This window comes from Pteropus medius, unplaced genomic scaffold (genome assembly GCF_902729225.1).
Source record: "Pteropus medius unplaced genomic scaffold, Ma_sr-lr_union100, whole genome shotgun sequence".
NCBI lineage: Eukaryota > Metazoa > Chordata > Mammalia > Chiroptera > Pteropodidae > Pteropus > Pteropus medius.
Window position 1 is genome coordinate 5,598,702 of NW_024356336.1, and position 15,875 is coordinate 5,614,576.

Here is a 15,875-nt window from a genome sequence, read left to right on the forward strand (position 1 = left end):
TTCCAGCTCCTGTGTGTATAGGTCATCCTGAGCCAGAGGCTTCTGGGAGAACTGTCCTGGAGGAGTCAGGGCAGCTGTGCTGAGGGGATAAGCGGTGGGATACATGGAAAGCTGGCTTAGAGCATTGGCAGGAGGGTCCCTGTGAGCAAGGACCTGTGAGTTCACTAGCTAGCCTCATGGTGGGCACCGCACCTTGTCCCAATATCCTGCCAACATCTCAAATTTACAGACAAGACAATTTTGGCTCAGAGAGGTGAGGCCACCTTGCTCAGAGTTACAGAGCCAGGGAGTGGCTGAGGCCAGCTCAATTCTGACCCCAGAGCCGAGCCCTGTTCTGAATGACAAAAGCAAAATAGGTCACTGGCCATTCAGAGGACCCTGATCCCCAAGGAAAAGTTCTGGCCTGGCCATCACATGCTATTCTGAGTTAATACTCTTGGGGAGAAACCAATGCCTTTCTGTGTAGACCCCTCCTGAGAAGAGAGTCTGGTTTTCCAGATGTGACAGGATGCACACATCGCCTTTGGCAGGTCATCAAACGGGTCCTTATCTGTTGCCCTTCTCCTGTTTCAGAGGAGACAGAGTTCTGCCCATCGGGATCTGTCCTGTGGCACCTGGTAAGCCTGTCAGAGAAACAGGGGCAGGAGCCTTACTTTCTTCTAAACAAATCCCATCTAAAGGGGTCTCAACATGACAGTTCCCAGGCTCCCCTAGAGGCAAGGCCCTGGGGGAGACCGTTTCATGGCAGAACTTGCCCATAGAGGCAAAAGCCTTGGAGTTTAAGCCATTCCCCGATTCTGTCCTTCTGATAAGAACTATCAGCAAAAATCCAGATAAAGGCAGCTCTAAAACTCTTCATAGCCTTGGGACCCCCCAATTCCATGTTTGGAAATGTACACTCTGGAAATAACAGGTGATTTATACAAAGAGGTTTCTGGCAAGGTGATTAAAAGAGAGCAGAGGTGGACATTGCCTCAAATGCAGAGTAGACAGGGTTGCTCATCACAGTCTTCTTTTCTCCCATTTGAACAAGTTTCACTGCTTTTATTATTTTGATATAAGTATACATTTTTAAGTTAAATTTATTGGGATGACATTGGTCATTAATAAAATTATAGATTTCAAGTATACAATTCTATATCATCTGTATATTGCATTGGGTTCATCATCCAAAACTAAGTCGCCTTCTGTCACTATATATTTGACCCCTTCTACTCTTTTCTACCTTTCCCCTTTTCCTCTGGCAACCATTATACTGTTGTCTGTGTCTATGAGTTTTTGTTTGTCTTGTTCGTTTTTTGCTTTCAGTTTTATTATCCCACATATGAGTGAAATCATATGGTTCTCGACTTTTCCTGTCTAGTTTATTTCGCTTAGCACGATATTCTCAAGATCCATCCATATTGTCACAAATGGCAGTATTTAATCTTTTCTAATGGCTGAGTATCATGAGGTTCATGGCTTTTGGTGTGTCCCCCCAGTTGTGATCTCATCTGACCCTCAAAATTACCTCATGAGGCAAGAGGGCTGGGAGAATGATTGTTCCCATTTCTCACAAGAAGAAACCGAGTTCCAGAGAGGCCAAGAGACTAACCCAAGGTCACATAGCTTATTGAAGTCCAGGGCCGAGACCCCAGCCTTCTGATCTTGAATCTAGTATTCTTTTCACCACCCCAGGCCACCTTTATGAACAAACTAACAATAAAAAAGATGAGCATATGAGGCCTGGGAATGAATGTACATGCGAAGGACCGCTAGGTAGATCAGACCAGGAGATGGAAAATAGCATGGAGTCTGCGTGTAAGCTCTGGAAATAAAATTCCTAAATGTACAGAACTGATTGGCCCTTATCCCACCTGGGGCCCTTTTTCTGCCAGGCTCTTCTGTGAAAACCACTTTCAGGAGGGGAAAACCATAATTACTGCTTGGGATGACATAGCACTTAAGGGACATGTCCAAGTGCTGAGGGTGGATTCATGCAGCCAGAAAAAGCATATTCAATGTCATAATTTCATATTTGGAAAACTAGAATTAAGTGCCCGTTGTTTTCATAATTCAGACCACAGCAAGTGAAGCTTGGCACAAACTCCCTGGTTGGGAAAGACTCACAGAAGCCCAGTAAATTCTTAAGCAGAGAAAGCTCCCCACCCTCAGGGGAGGAAGGGGTGTTTGAAATACCAGGACAAGAGATTTGGGCGGGTTGAGGGTTTAAATGGGTTAAAAAATTCTGGACTAAATGCCCTTTAGGGCTCTTCAAATTCTGCCAGTCTGCGTAAAATTCTCTTGATTATTGACTGTGGGAAAAGAATTTCTAGTATGATGTGAAGTAAGAATTTCATGCTCATTTTAAGACACCGACACTCCCACCACACATATACATAGGGCTAGAGATACTAATCTTCGGACTTTTTTTACCTTGGTTCAGGCTGCAGAATTGCAACAACAGCCTCAGGCCACAGTCAAGGCCCTTCCCTGCTGCCCCAGCACCCAGAGATTTCAAAGAGACCTGGTACTGGGCTGCCCCTCACTCTACGGAGGTGATCTGGGAGTTCCACATGGGCCCTGCCCCCATCCCTCCCCTTACTGGGGAATAGCCTTCCCCTAGGTGGGTCCTCTGGAGACTCCCCAGCTCCTTTTAGCCATCCCATAAACATGTTTGGGGTTCTAACATTTCTTCTTTACCTCAGAGCCCCATCTCCCTCCTCTTTAATGTCAAGTTCCTTTCAAGACAGGCCCATCTCCTTCCTTCTCTTCCTCATCTTCCATTCTTTACACTGGCTGCCTCCCCTCTGCTTCCTGGCAAAGCTGGGACAGAGCCCCAGGATACCCCACTGCCTTAGCAGTTGACCTCTTGGCTACTGCCTGACACTGTGACTACCACTCTCTGTTTCTGGAAAGTGTCTTCGCTCTTGGCCTCTTTCTGTTGATGTTGCCTACTCATTTCTTCATTTATTTATTAGGACTTAGCATAACTGTTACTAACCATTTTTCCAAAATGTCTTAACATCTAGATCCCCACTGGATGATGAACTTCATGAGGGTAAGGCCTGGGTCTTTCTCACATATGCCTGGTGTAGCGCCTGGCACCTAGCAGATCTTGGTAAATGTGTGCCAAGTGGATATACTTGTCCTCGCCTCCCTTGGGGCTGACCGCCTATGCTGCAAGCCCTGAGGGCAGACCACAAACACTGAAAGCTGCTGCTCTGGACAAATGTCTAGGCCACAGCCTAGCTTAGCCTATGACCCTAACTCTGGGCTCACTCTCTCTCTTCTACTCCTTTCACATGCACCCTGGACCCTTTGACTTTCCTAGCCTTTTGGCCCCCTCAGTGCTCCCCAAGCTCCACTGTCCTGTCTCAGCTGAAATGCTCTACCCCCAGCCTTTTCTCCACTTCCCCTGAAAAGGGACAGAACACAAAAATAATTATTCAGTGGGCTTAATGGTAGACTGGATGCACAGAGGAAATGATAAATTAATTTGAAGACAGAAAGTGAAAATAATGGAACAGAGCATCTGAGATCTGTGGGACAATATCAAATGGTCTAACATTCAACTGGAATCCCATCAGCCTGGCCTGATGAAATGAGATTTCCCACCCTCCTGTCCTACAGTTATTTTCCTTGTATTTTTTTCTTTCTTTGTAAGAACAGTACCAAGGATGCAGGCATGGAGGAAAGAGATGGCAGGCAGCGTAAAGGTTAAGAATGTGGGCTTTGGAGATAATCCTGGGACTGAATCCCTCTTTAGTCACTTGCTAAATGTGTGACCTTGCTTGGTCGTCTCCTACCCTCTCTGTACCTCGATTTTCTCATTTGTACTTACCTTGTGAAGATTAAACAAGATAATAATGCAAAGAAAGAGCCCAGCAGAAACTCTGGCCATGGCAAGTGCTTGGTAAGTGCTTTTATTCTTATTACATAGCATCACGGTCTCCATAATTTTCATTTATGAACATTCCCTTCCAGATTTGGTCTGTATGCAAAATCTTTTTAACATTTTCACAATCAGGGTGCATGACCATCATATATTCAAATTTATTCTTTAAAAAAAATTATTCTTGAATATTTAGTTTCCCAGATGCCTAGCAAATTTTCATTGACATCATTTAAAGGGGTGGAGAAGCTCCATAATCCGCCCCCCCCCACCGCATTTTTGGTGGGTTTTATTTTTGTCTTCTTCCTGTATTATTTACCCCGAGCTCCTGGTGTGGCAGGGACAGGCATTCTTCACAACCATTTGCTCTTCCAGACTGCACCGAGCTAAGGGGAGCCACTCAGAAAGAATCTGTATCCAGGTTCCTTTGTTGCTAACTTGCAATGGGCTTTGGGCAAGTCACTCTTTGGGCTCCTGGGCTTCCTTTTATAAATAATGACAGGCTCTGTCCACCCACTCATAGAAGCACTGTTCAAACAAACATGTTTATCACCCTTGCCACTCACGGACTAGAAACAAAGACAAGTATTAAGTCCTCTCAGACGCACAGGTCTTAAAAGCTTCCTGGGAAATGCCTGTGATAGTCACATTCTCTGCCAGGGTACAGAGAAGGCACTTGGAAAATTCCTACTTAGGAACAGTAGTGGTGGTGGTAGGCCCCAGTGATCGAGTGGGCAGGGTTCAGAGACCCCAACCCACTTCGCTTATAACACCTCTGCCATTGCCTGTCTTAAAACTTGGGACCTCCTTAGAGGATTTAATTGGCACCAAGGGGAAACCATCCATCTGGTCCAACGTACCCACTTTGCAGATGGGAAAACTCAAGCCCCAAGAGGAGAAGGGATGTGCCTACCAGCACCATTCGGGATGACCCCTGAGCTGTTTTCAAGGCATCCCTGAAAGGGTGCCCTCAAGGTCTAAAATGAGCAAACACATAGTTCCTTAAGGGAGACTAAATTTGACCTGGCACTACATTTTGGAAAATTTGAAAAAAATCACTTCTGTCTTCTCAAGTCCTTTAAACCAGGAAGCTAATATGAGGCCTGAACACCACTCTGGGTAGTCTGGAGGTACAGATGACAAAGTGAAGGTGAGAGGGCTGTATGAACAGTAACAGGTAAGGCAAGTAAAGCCCAGGAGCTTCCTTGACTCGCCTTACTTTGCTCCAGGGACAAGAGCTGGGTCTGAGTAGACAGTGACAGAGAAAAGAACGGCTCTTGCCCCTGCTCTGGCAAATGCGTCTAGGAAGAAAACAGTCTTCCTGCTGCCTGTCAGGATGGCTGACCCCAGGCCTGATCTGTTAACTTGCAGCATGAGGGGAGGGTGCCATCCCCACATCTGTTCCACATTGCTAATACGCCAAAAGAACTGGCGTGACACAGAGGAATTGCTATTGATTTTCACTTGTGCAGGCTGACCTAACAAAACCAATTTTTCAAGTGCTTGTCTGCCTTGCTGCTTCAGATGCTCATCCTAACCACATGCAAATAAATTGTGCTAGTGTCTAGGATGGTTTGTCAAGGTCCAGCTTGGCAGGGGCCCTGGCTTCTACTGATGGACTACAGGCCAGGCTGGGTTGGATCGTCCCAGCAAATGCCCCACTGCTGATCTGCCATTGTTCAGTAACATTCAGGGGGGTGTGGGAATCGGGATGCCTGGCAGCTGCTGTCATTCTAGAAGCCAGTTGGCCACGCTTGGGAGGGGGCTCTGAGGAACTAGGCCCACGTCCCACTTGCTCCAACAGGGCTTGGCAGTAATACCCTCACTTGTTTCTTCTAGTCTCCGACCCTTTGAGTTTGGAGGATTTAAGAATGTATGCGCAACCAGGAGGCACTGAGTTCCAGTACTGGTTCTGCTGCTGGACAAGGGTCCTCAGGGCAGCTGAGATGGAGATGATATTACTCACAGGGGCTAGGACCTTATAAAGGCCAGGAGTCAGACGGAGTGTCCACCTCTGCTATCCCACTCCCTAGCTGTGGCCTGGGCAGGCACCTTCAGCTCTCAGTGTGTACCTTCCTCATCTGTACTCTGGGGCGGACAATAGTGCCTACCTCCTCTGGTGTAGGTGGTGGGGACTGAAGGAGATAATAGACAGGGTTGCAAGGCTTCACATGCTGAATCCTTTCTTCCATAAGCAGACACTGAAGGTTCAGAGAGGCAGCGATGTTCTCAGGGACACACAGCAAGGCAGAGCAACATTAGGAGGAGTTGCAATAAGAGGCAAGCGCAAAAGGTTAATGAAAAGATCATGGCCATCCTGCCCGCTTCATCTCCAGACAGTGGGGGTCACTGAAGAATGGGACACAGGGTAAGTGGGTCATGGGCACATCATGGATGATTGCTTAAAAGGGTCAAAAACTTTATTTGCAGGCCTTTTTTTTTTTTTTTGGAATATACAGGTTTCCTGCTGTCTAAGGAAAGAGGGAAGTGGTGTCTTGCTGCACAGGTTTGCGGGGCTTGCCTTGGCGCTCTGTCCCCATCCCTTTCACCTGCTCACTGGCCCAGGAGTTTCTCCACTGTGGGATAAGGCACTGTGTGTTCTACAAGAAGGCGCTCACGGCTGGCTGGTGGACAACGAGGTGGCCTTCTCAGGGGCTGCAAAGCTGAGGCTGTTGAGGGATTGAGTTGAACTTGGGACCCTGGCAGGAGACCACCTGGTGAGGAGGCCCCGGGCTATAGAAACGCAGCCTGGTGGGTTTGGCACCACTGCCTCCCAGCTGGTTCTGGCATGGCGGCTTCAGGATGGAATCATGCCTTTGTTCCTTTTGCGGTCGGCCATGGTTCTCCGGTTGTGGTTGGCTCGTGTCGACTTGTTGGCTTCCTTCTTCCTGCGTTCCTGGGTTGTTTCACGACCCTGCCCATGGCCCCGGGGACTACCAGCCACTGCTGTCGAGTTGTCATGCCGGTACCTGACGGAGGAATAACCCATCCCCAGGAGAACCCATCAGCCAGAAGAAGTTCTGATAGTAAAAGCCCACAGCCTTCCTCAGAGGTCCCTTGGAAAGGACACACAGCTTAGGCCAGGCCACCTATGTCCCAACTTCCAGTGGAAAGAGAAATGGAACCCGGCAGGGGCAGGGCTCTGGGGGCTCCGGCCAGCCCTGTGCCTGATGAATCCTCTTCTCTGAGCCTTGCCTCTAGATGGGACCCTGGTGAAGCTGTGAGGAAGGACCAGCTAGTGGGCTAACTGCAGCCCACGCAAAGAAAGGAAGAATGCTCAGGGATGGGTCTGCTCCCTTCTCAACCCCAGGCCTCATGTTACAGATGAGATAATATTCCTATTCTATACAGGGCCTTGCTTGGCTTCAAAACCAAGTTCACTCACAGACATGACCTAGGACCTTTTCAGACCATCCCAACTGCTGGGTTTGCCCAGAGCTCTGTGATCAGGGGGTTGGGATGGACGAGAAGTCAAAGTTGTGCTGCCCCGTGCTCAATAACCTTCTGTGGCTCCCTACTGCCTTTAGAATGAGATCTAAATTCCTGCCCACTTCCTCCTGCACCCAGTGGACAGTGCTGTGGGAGTCTCAGGGCCAGAACAGAGGACTTGGCTTCCACCCATGCTTTGGCCTTCAATTGGAGGAGGGACCTCGGGTAGGTCCTTGGCCCCTCTGGACCATTTCCTCTCTGGGACGAGGGATGAATTACAAATGTCTCTGGTTATGTGTTCCCAGCTCCCCTCCAAAGGCCACACCTGTGTTTTCTTGCCTTTCTGCCCTCACATGACAAACTCCTTTGTACTCTTTCCACCTTTAAGGGTCCAACTCAAGTGCCCCTGTCCTTATCATGGCTCTTTCAGCCATGTGTGTCTGTCTGGGCTCTCTTGCATTTTACATTCTGCCTGACGCCAGCTAGCTGTGGACCCATCAGGCTCCCACACTGGGTGATAATCCCTTGGAGTGTTTGTCAAGTAATGGTTACAAGTGTAGACCCCAGAGCTGAGCCACCTGGACTTAATCTTTGCTCCACCAGCTACTGTGTGACCTTTGGCAGGTTACTTAACATTTCTGGGCCTCAGTTTCCTCATCTGTAAAATGAAGATAATGATAATAGTAGCTACTTCATAGGGTTGTTGTGAGAAATAAATTTATACATGTAAAATACTTAGAGTTTATGTGTGGGCTTCCTGGTGGTTAACTGGGCCTTCCCCAGATGGGCTCTCTCTCTTTAGAAACAGCTTCTTAAATGCTCACCCCTTCCTGGCAAGGAAGGCCATGTGCCTGGCTTCTGCTTTTTCCCGCAGCACTGCAGGGTCCTGCACAAAATAGTCAGGCTGTGGAGGAAAGGGGAGAAAAGACTCATGAGTCGCCCTATTTCCCTAAGCCACGGCGAGGTTGTGCCTGACTGAGACCTGTTATGCCTCCAGGCCAGGAGGTCTGGGAAACCACAGCATAGCAAGGTGACGCCCAAGAATGGAACTGTGCTTGCTATGGTTCAAGGTTTCTGCTAGAAGCCTCCTCCTCCAACCTTTCCACCAATTCCCCTAGGGAGAGGCAGCAAAAGGGACGGAGGCTTCTGGGATAGGCAGAGTAGGGCTGGTGATCCATTGGAGCATAACAATGACAAATGAAAGCAATGCAGGGAAGGCCAGGATGGCCACCATGAGAGGCCATGTAGGGCCTTGAAAGCCAAGAGAGTCGCCCCTGGAAGCTAACTTGTCCCCCACACTGGTGCGACCAGCAACATGCTGTGGGAGCACCCATTCTGGAGGACCATTTTCTGTTCCAAGAGGGAAAGAAGCCTGGACTAGCAAGAATGAAATGAATCACTGTGACCTAAAGAACACGACAGGCTTTGGTGGATCGTACAATTAAAAACAAACAAAAAACAAAAAACAAGTAGAAGTAGTTTGAAACTGGAATATTTCACAAAAAATCTGGAATATTTTATAAAAAATCTTGGAGCAGGAAAAGCCCCAGAAGCTCTGGCCTACGCTATGCTGAGGGGCCCCTTGGACAGGGCGTGTGTGCTGCCCACCACCAGGGTCAGTCTCCACCACGACCTGCTACTCAATCACTTAGACAACACACATCGGAATTTGTCACCCTGGTGGGAGGGCATGAGGGGACTTAGGGGTCCCAGGCTGCCATCCATTTAACCTGAGTTTTGAACATTTTAATTTGTTTTACATGTTGAGGTTCTAGTTAAAATTTCATTTGAAGTAAAGTTTACCTGCTAAAAAACAATTTTCAAACTCTCCAGCCCAGATGACCTCTAAGAGCCCTTGGGCTCTGAAGCCTCTCTGATTTTAAAGATTGCCATCCTGGGCATGGCAGCCAACAGCTGCCCCCCTTCTGGCCCCCAGGCTCCTCAGCCTAATAAATCCAGTAGCTCAAGGCCTGGCCTTTGATCCATCCCTTGGGCAGCAGAGGTGAGTTCTAAGCCAGCAGCAATCTAAGCAGACATCTTGGGCTCAGAGGGGCCTCTCTTCTCCTGGGCAGTGATGCTGGGGCTGCCTTGAGGCCAGGTACAGGGAAGGGAGTGCACAATGCTCCCGATTCACCCTTCAGAATTGCATCTTCCCCTTCATCTGCCACATGCCAAGGAGATACCTTGGGGGCCTCGTCTTCAGCTTCCTCCTCCTCCTCGTCATCCTCCTCCTGCCCTTCTCTGGGCACTTTGGTTCTCAGCACCTGAGGGATGGTGAAGGGCCTAAGGGTTTAAAGAGAAAGTAAGATCAAAGACTAGATTAAACCTGGAGAGAGAGCCTCTGGGAGTAGGGAATTGGACTGGGTGAGAGGAGGCCAATAGAGAGGGCTTTTCAAGTCAGCTTTGCTCCAGTACCCGAATTCTTTGAGGGTACCACAGTCTGACATGGGGGCTTAGGGGAGACTGAGCTCAGGGCGAGGGGGTCTCCAGCTCTGTTTTTATCTGCATTGGGGAATCTCCATCTTTCCACTGGGAAAAGTTTTCTGCAATTAAAAAGAACAGTATAAAACTACTACATAAAACCAAATTAATGCTGGCTCACTGAGGGTAGGTTGGACTAACCAGCCAAGGGGATGGCTGGGGTTGTAGAGAGCACTAGACTAGGAGTCAATAGGCCTGGGTTTGGACTCTGGTTCTGCCATTGACTTGCTCATGTGATCAGGGCCTTAGCTTCCCCATCTGTATAAATAAGAGGCTACGGGAGAGCCCCATGGGCCGAAAGCCACTCTGCCCTTGGAATTCCACTCTCTGGCCAAACTATGGCCTCACCTGCGGCTGATGAGCTCATCATCCGAGTCAGCATCGTTGGCGCCCACTTGGTTGCCATCGTATGTATCATCGTACTCATCCTCATAGTTATCACCGTGGTAGGATAGGCCCTCACCTGGCTGCAACGGCACCTGCAACGGCAGAAGTGTGGGTCAGTGGGGCCCAGGGGCCGGCCAGCTTCCCCAGCCCAGCATGGACACCTACCTCCTCCACCACCACGCTGTACTGCTCGTAGCGCTGCCGCTGCGCCACCACCTCCCGCTTGTCGTTCAGCAGGCTCCGTGTATTCTCCACCTTCCTGGCATTGAGAGGGAACAGCAAAGGAGAGGGGAATCGTCAGGTTTTGAAGGCTGTGGAGTGTGAGGGCCTGGAGAGATCACTGGCTCACTTCTTCACCCCTCAGGCCACCAAAAACTGGGATAACGGGTACCAAGCACTAGCAGGAGTGTGGGCAGCTGAGACTCCCTACTGCTGGTGCCATGTGCTACTTTGGAGGGCACCCCAGGAGCAGCTGTTAGAACTTGAAACGTGCCCACCCTTTGACAAGGAAATCCCCCTTCGAGGCATCCACCCTAGAGAAATGCTGGCCATGTGCTTCCAGAGGTCTGACCAGGGATTTCCTTTTCAACATAGTTTGTAACAGAGAAAATAGAAAGCAACTAATATCCATCACCAGTAAAAGAGCCAAATGACCTGTGCCACATCTGTATTACAGAACACCGTACAACAGTTCTTAAGAATGGCTTTGATCTATTTGTGCTGACGGAGAAAAAATTCTGACTTATTCCCGAGGAAAAAAGCAAGCTACAAAAGAACACACACAATATGATTCCGTATGTATAAAAAGCGGAAAGCAAACCAGACCAACTATCTGTTCCTACAGGCACATATATATCCATGTATGTAAATGCACGGAGAGGGTACTAGAAAGTTCCGCCCCCCAATCGATAATGGTGACTCCCAGGAGGACCCTGGGTTATTTGAGTCTTTTAAAAGAAACATTTAAGAAAGAGCAAGACCACATGTGGTTTTCTTACTGAGCTCAGGAGAGCCCCAGCGGCTCTCTGGGATGTTAGGGATGAGGAGGGGGTCCCAGCCTCTTCCTTTTACCTCCACTTCACTACAGTGGCTTTCTATCTGTTCTATGTTCAATCTTCCACGTCAGATTGCATGGGAAGAAAGAGGCTGAAAGTTCAACTCTCATCACATCACAGGTGAGGAAACTCTGGTGCAGTGTAGGGAAGGGGAGGGATTGCTTGGGGTCACAGTAAGCTGTGGCACAGCTGTGGTGGGGACTCAGGCCTCCTGACTCACGGCTTTGCAAATCTGTAGAAAAACCTGGCCTGTCAAAAACACAACTACAACTACAACAACAACAACAACAACAACTGGCTTGTCAGACACATAGGCCTGTGGAATGGCATATAGTTTTGAGCCCTGCAGAAGAAAATCAATATGAGATGCTAGGCAAGAAAATCCAGCTTAGCTATGAAATCAAGTCTCTGGAATGTATCAAGAGTAAGGGGAAAAAAAAAGAGACACAAAGCCATATGCAGCTCCCATAAAAATCTTCTATTAACTGGCTTTTGGTGCAGGGAGGGGCAGGTGCCTGAGTCTGGCTGTCTGCTTGGGAGCTTGGGGCAGGTCAGGACAGCAGCCTCCAGAGTGGCTGGTGAGGGTTTCCTTCAACAGTTTTTACTGGGCTGCTAGGCAGGGTAGTAAGGCTGAGTTGTTGGGAAAGACAGAGAAAAGAGTAAAATATGAATCTGCCCTCACGGAAATCACAGTCTAGCAGGGGTGACAGATAGGCAAATGGTAGCTAACATGAAATGTACTAAATGGAGGCAAGCAAGCCCTCGAAACTCAGAGAAAGGAGGAATAAACTCTGGCTCAGGGGGTCCAGCTGGGGGTCTGGGGAAGGGGGAATGGAGGCTCTATGAGGAGGAGAGCATTTGATCTGGACAAGGGAAAAATCTCAGTCCCCAGGAATCTTTCATATCACATCAGGAAAGCAGGCCTGTGACTGTGACCTTGGCTCTTAACTGGCTCTCTGCCAAGTTGGGGGCTGGAGAGAAAAAAAGGTGGGGAGGAAGTGAAAGGGCCCAAGCTTCTCTAAGTGGCTGGTGCCACTGGCAGGAGCACAACCATTCACTCAACACACATTTCCTGAGGGCCTACTAGGTGCGAGGACCTGTGCTCGGCCAGGGAACCAAGGCTAAATGAGAGGCGCCACTGTTCTGTTATATCCCATGGCCCCTGGTCCACACTGTCCCAAGTTCTGAAAAGTAGGGTGGTTCTTTTGCACTTGTGTGATCTCCGGTTATGTGGCTCCCTGGCAGGCCCAGAAAGAGAAGCCTGACTAACTCCACCAGCCCGAGCCAGGTACTTGCAGAGGACACAGCTAAGGACAGTGGAACTTGGCACCCTAGGCACCCTGTCTATCCCATCTAGGGAGGTGCAGCTTTGGCCCCAGGATCTCATTCAGAGTCAGGAAGCAAAAGAATATTAGGGGCAAAATTAGCTGGGAAAAGATCCATCAGAGGGCCAGAACTTCAGTCAAGTCTGGAAATACAGGCAGCAGTGGCTTCGGAGACTGTCTTTGGAGCAGGTTGCTTCCTTGGCCTCCTGAAGATGGCAGTGAGCCCAGGGAACATGTGGGCTCCCTGAAGCCTGACTGCCATTCCCCTCCCCACTTCCTTCAGCCTATCCTTCAAGGCCCAACTCAAACTGGCGCCTGTGAACTTCTAAAGGGCCTTCAGAGGCAACAAACCCTTCCTTTTCCAGGTGAGGAATCAGGGGATCCAAGGGCACAGTAACCTTCCCAAAGTCACACATCTTCTACCAGCAGGAGGCCTGAACATAGGTCTCCTGACTCAAGTCTGCTTTGCTACTTCCTGAGCTGGGATGATGTGAAGTAAAATAAGTAGAAGTAGACCTGCAACCCGCTGGGCTCAACAAAGTGAATCCTATTTCTTTTACTGTAGGGCTTGTCAGAGCTGTTAATGTGCTCCGTGACTCTCCTAGAGGAAGAGTACACAGACTTTTCTGGCCATAGAACCTTTATTGGGGGAGAACACTTATTATCTTCCAGTGCACCATTGTTAAGTCCAAAGACATTATGGGACCCCCGCCTTATACTCACTGCCTCCTTCATTTAGCTATGATAAACGTGCAGCACATGTGCTTGATGTCTACCCAACAGCCACCCACTACTTCATCCTTACTCCTAACGGACCCTCATTTTGTTCAGGTCCTTCTACCCTTTCCCCTTCTCCTGGTGCCCTGGATCTCAGCCCTGTGACCCAGTTCCCCAGTGAGATGTGAAGAAATCTTGAGACTTCTGAGAAAGGTTTCCTGGTGTCTAAGAGAGATACAGGAAGACCTGGCCCAGACTTCCTCTTGGCATTGTCATTTCTGGAGGTTGTGGCTCCAACAGCAGCAGCCACCAAGTACCCTTGAGGCAACCAGCTCCAACAGATGGAAAAGATGCATCTTTGATGATGTGGCTGCACGCAGGTTAACCAAGCCTAGGCTGCCCTACCTTGCAATTTCTTGTCATACAAGGAAACAGATTTCCTTATTTCTTGAGCCACTGAGTGTATCCTACCTGATTTATTAACACACACACACATTTTAATTCAAGTGTGACCTGCCTTGCACTACTTAATTCCTCTTGTGGTCCTTGAGGGCAGGGCCCAGGGCCCAGGGCCCTCTGCCTTACTCAGATTAGGAGGCCGCCGTATGCTCCACCTAGCACCTCTCCCACTCTGTCACTGCTTATTTAATGGTCTAAGTCTTTCCCACGGTCTCTGTGTCATTTAAAGGCGAGCTCTGGGCACTTTATTCACCTTGTCTCCCTACTGCCCAGGATCTGGCACTAGTAAATCGCTTAATAAATATTTGCTGAATGAGTAAATAATGAATACATGAATGGAGGCTCTGCCTCTTTGCAATCTCCTGCCCTTGGCTATCCAGCACAATGATTTCAGTAAATATTTGCCACCCATTCTCTCTGCCTGGCAGCTTGGAGTGCTCTATGAGCAGGGGCACGGTCCTCATTTTGCCCCTCTCCCCACAGCAGTAGCTGCAGGTCATTCTTGCCTGGAACAGTGGCCACTGATGCAGGATACCATCCCTGGCCTAGGATCTGGGGATGTTGCAATGTGTGTGACTAGGCAGTTTACAATTATTTCCTGTCCAACCAGCCAGATGGCTTTACAGCTGCCCTGTGCCTGCTCCCCAAGCCCTTGGCCAGCACTGGACGGCCCTAGGGAGGAGAAATAGCACAGGGCTCTTACTGAAGCAGCAGCTTGCAATTCTGTCACTGGGGCTCCTATCATAAGAATGAGGCAAGTCCTCACCCCTGTATGAACCTCATTGTCTCCATCTATATAACGGGGGCAGGGGTGGGGGAAGGGAGACTATTCTCATCCACAGTGCCCAGATATCTGGATTTCATACACCAACACCATTTAGGAGAACTCTGGGGGACTTAGCACAGTGTCTCTGCTATGTGATCCTCTCTACCATCACCAACTCTCGGTCATGCCCATGAGTCTCCATTCCAAAGTCAAGTGATCTTTCCAAAACATAAAATATGTTGGCTAAAGGGATCATCATCATGGTCCCCAGGGCCTCAGGGCCACTGCCCCTTCTGTTCACTCTGCTTGGAAAGCTTCTCCTTCTCCATTTGTGCAACTGACCCTTCCTCATCCTTCCACGCTCGGTCCCATATCATTTCCTCAGAGGATCCTTCCTGCCTGGACTGAAGCCCCTGCCAGAGGCTCAGAAGTCTGCACACCTTCACCTTGTAGTACCTGTTATATCTGCAATTTTATACTGTTTGTTTGACCGATTAGTGCAAACTTCACGTGGGCAGGGGCCGTGTCTGTTTCATCCACCCTCCCTGCCCCAACTACATCCCTAACACCTAGTAAATCCGGGGCCTAGAAGGCCTTAAGCACTGGGAAAATATTTATTGAATGAATGAATAAATCATGAATGAACTTTTAATGCCGAAAAAAGTAGGAAGGACACAAACTAAAAATGCAGTATAAAGAAAGGCCTTAAAATAAAATACGTTCTGTCTATGGCCATGCCACCCTGAACATGCCCAATCTCGTCTGATCTCAGAAGCTAAGCAGGGCTGGGCCTGATTAATACTTGGATGGGAGACCACCTAAGAATACCAAACGCTGTAGGTGTTAAAAAACTTTTTTTTATTAAATAATAAAATACGTTCACCTTCTGAGAAACTCACTCAGTACAGGTCCTTAATTTTCTTGTTTTGTCATCCTGGAGAAAACCAGGCCAAGTAGCAGCTTCTGGGAAGCGCTGCCCAGCTCTACCATCCAGAGATTCAATGGTCAACATATCCAAAGATGTAAGAAGGAAAGCAGGGGGACAGTTTCGGCTCCTCTGGCTTTTTGTTAGAGTCAGAGCCTGAAGCATAACTGTTAAAGAACCTGGCCCTGCCTGCTGGGAGCACACAGGTCTGGGCTGCTCGGGAGCCTTGAGCTGAACTCAGACCAGCTCCTCAGAGATGGAGCGTTAGTTTCTCTTGCATTCTCACAGCACTTGCGGAGTTGGGGTGCCTGGAACCCCGCAGCCCACTGCCACTCACCTCCTGCCCTTGTGTACCCGGCTTAGGTCCACTGAGTCCCTGCTGAACACGTCAAACTCATCGTTCTGGAAGATGTTGTGACGAGATGTCAGCAGAGGTGTCGGGTCTGGCTTCATCTGT

The 15,875-nt window shown here is 49.0% G+C and overlaps 1 protein-coding gene and 1 pseudogene across 4 annotated transcripts in view; one reads left to right on the forward strand and one right to left on the reverse strand.

Moving 5' to 3' along the window:
- Nucleotides 1-3,891: 3,891 nt before the first annotated feature.
- ASCC2 (activating signal cointegrator 1 complex subunit 2) overlaps nucleotides 3,892-15,875 on the reverse strand; it is a 38,466-nt gene continuing 26,482 nt past the window's right edge. For all 4 annotated transcript variants that reach the window (XM_039862066.1, XM_039862065.1, XM_039862063.1 and 1 more), the window contains 6 exons: nucleotides 15,756-15,875; nucleotides 10,337-10,430; nucleotides 10,133-10,263; nucleotides 9,487-9,586; nucleotides 8,128-8,207; nucleotides 3,892-6,843 (listed from right to left, as the gene is read on the reverse strand). In XM_039862066.1, coding sequence (XP_039718000.1) covers nucleotides 6,672-6,843; nucleotides 8,128-8,207; nucleotides 9,487-9,586; nucleotides 10,133-10,263; nucleotides 10,337-10,430; nucleotides 15,756-15,875 — 697 coding nt within the window. In that variant the 3' untranslated portion in view covers nucleotides 3,892-6,671. The remainder of the gene's footprint in view (nucleotides 6,844-8,127; nucleotides 8,208-9,486; nucleotides 9,587-10,132; nucleotides 10,264-10,336; nucleotides 10,431-15,755) is intronic.
- On the forward strand, nucleotides 15,218-15,336 carry LOC120602028 (uncharacterized; annotated as a pseudogene).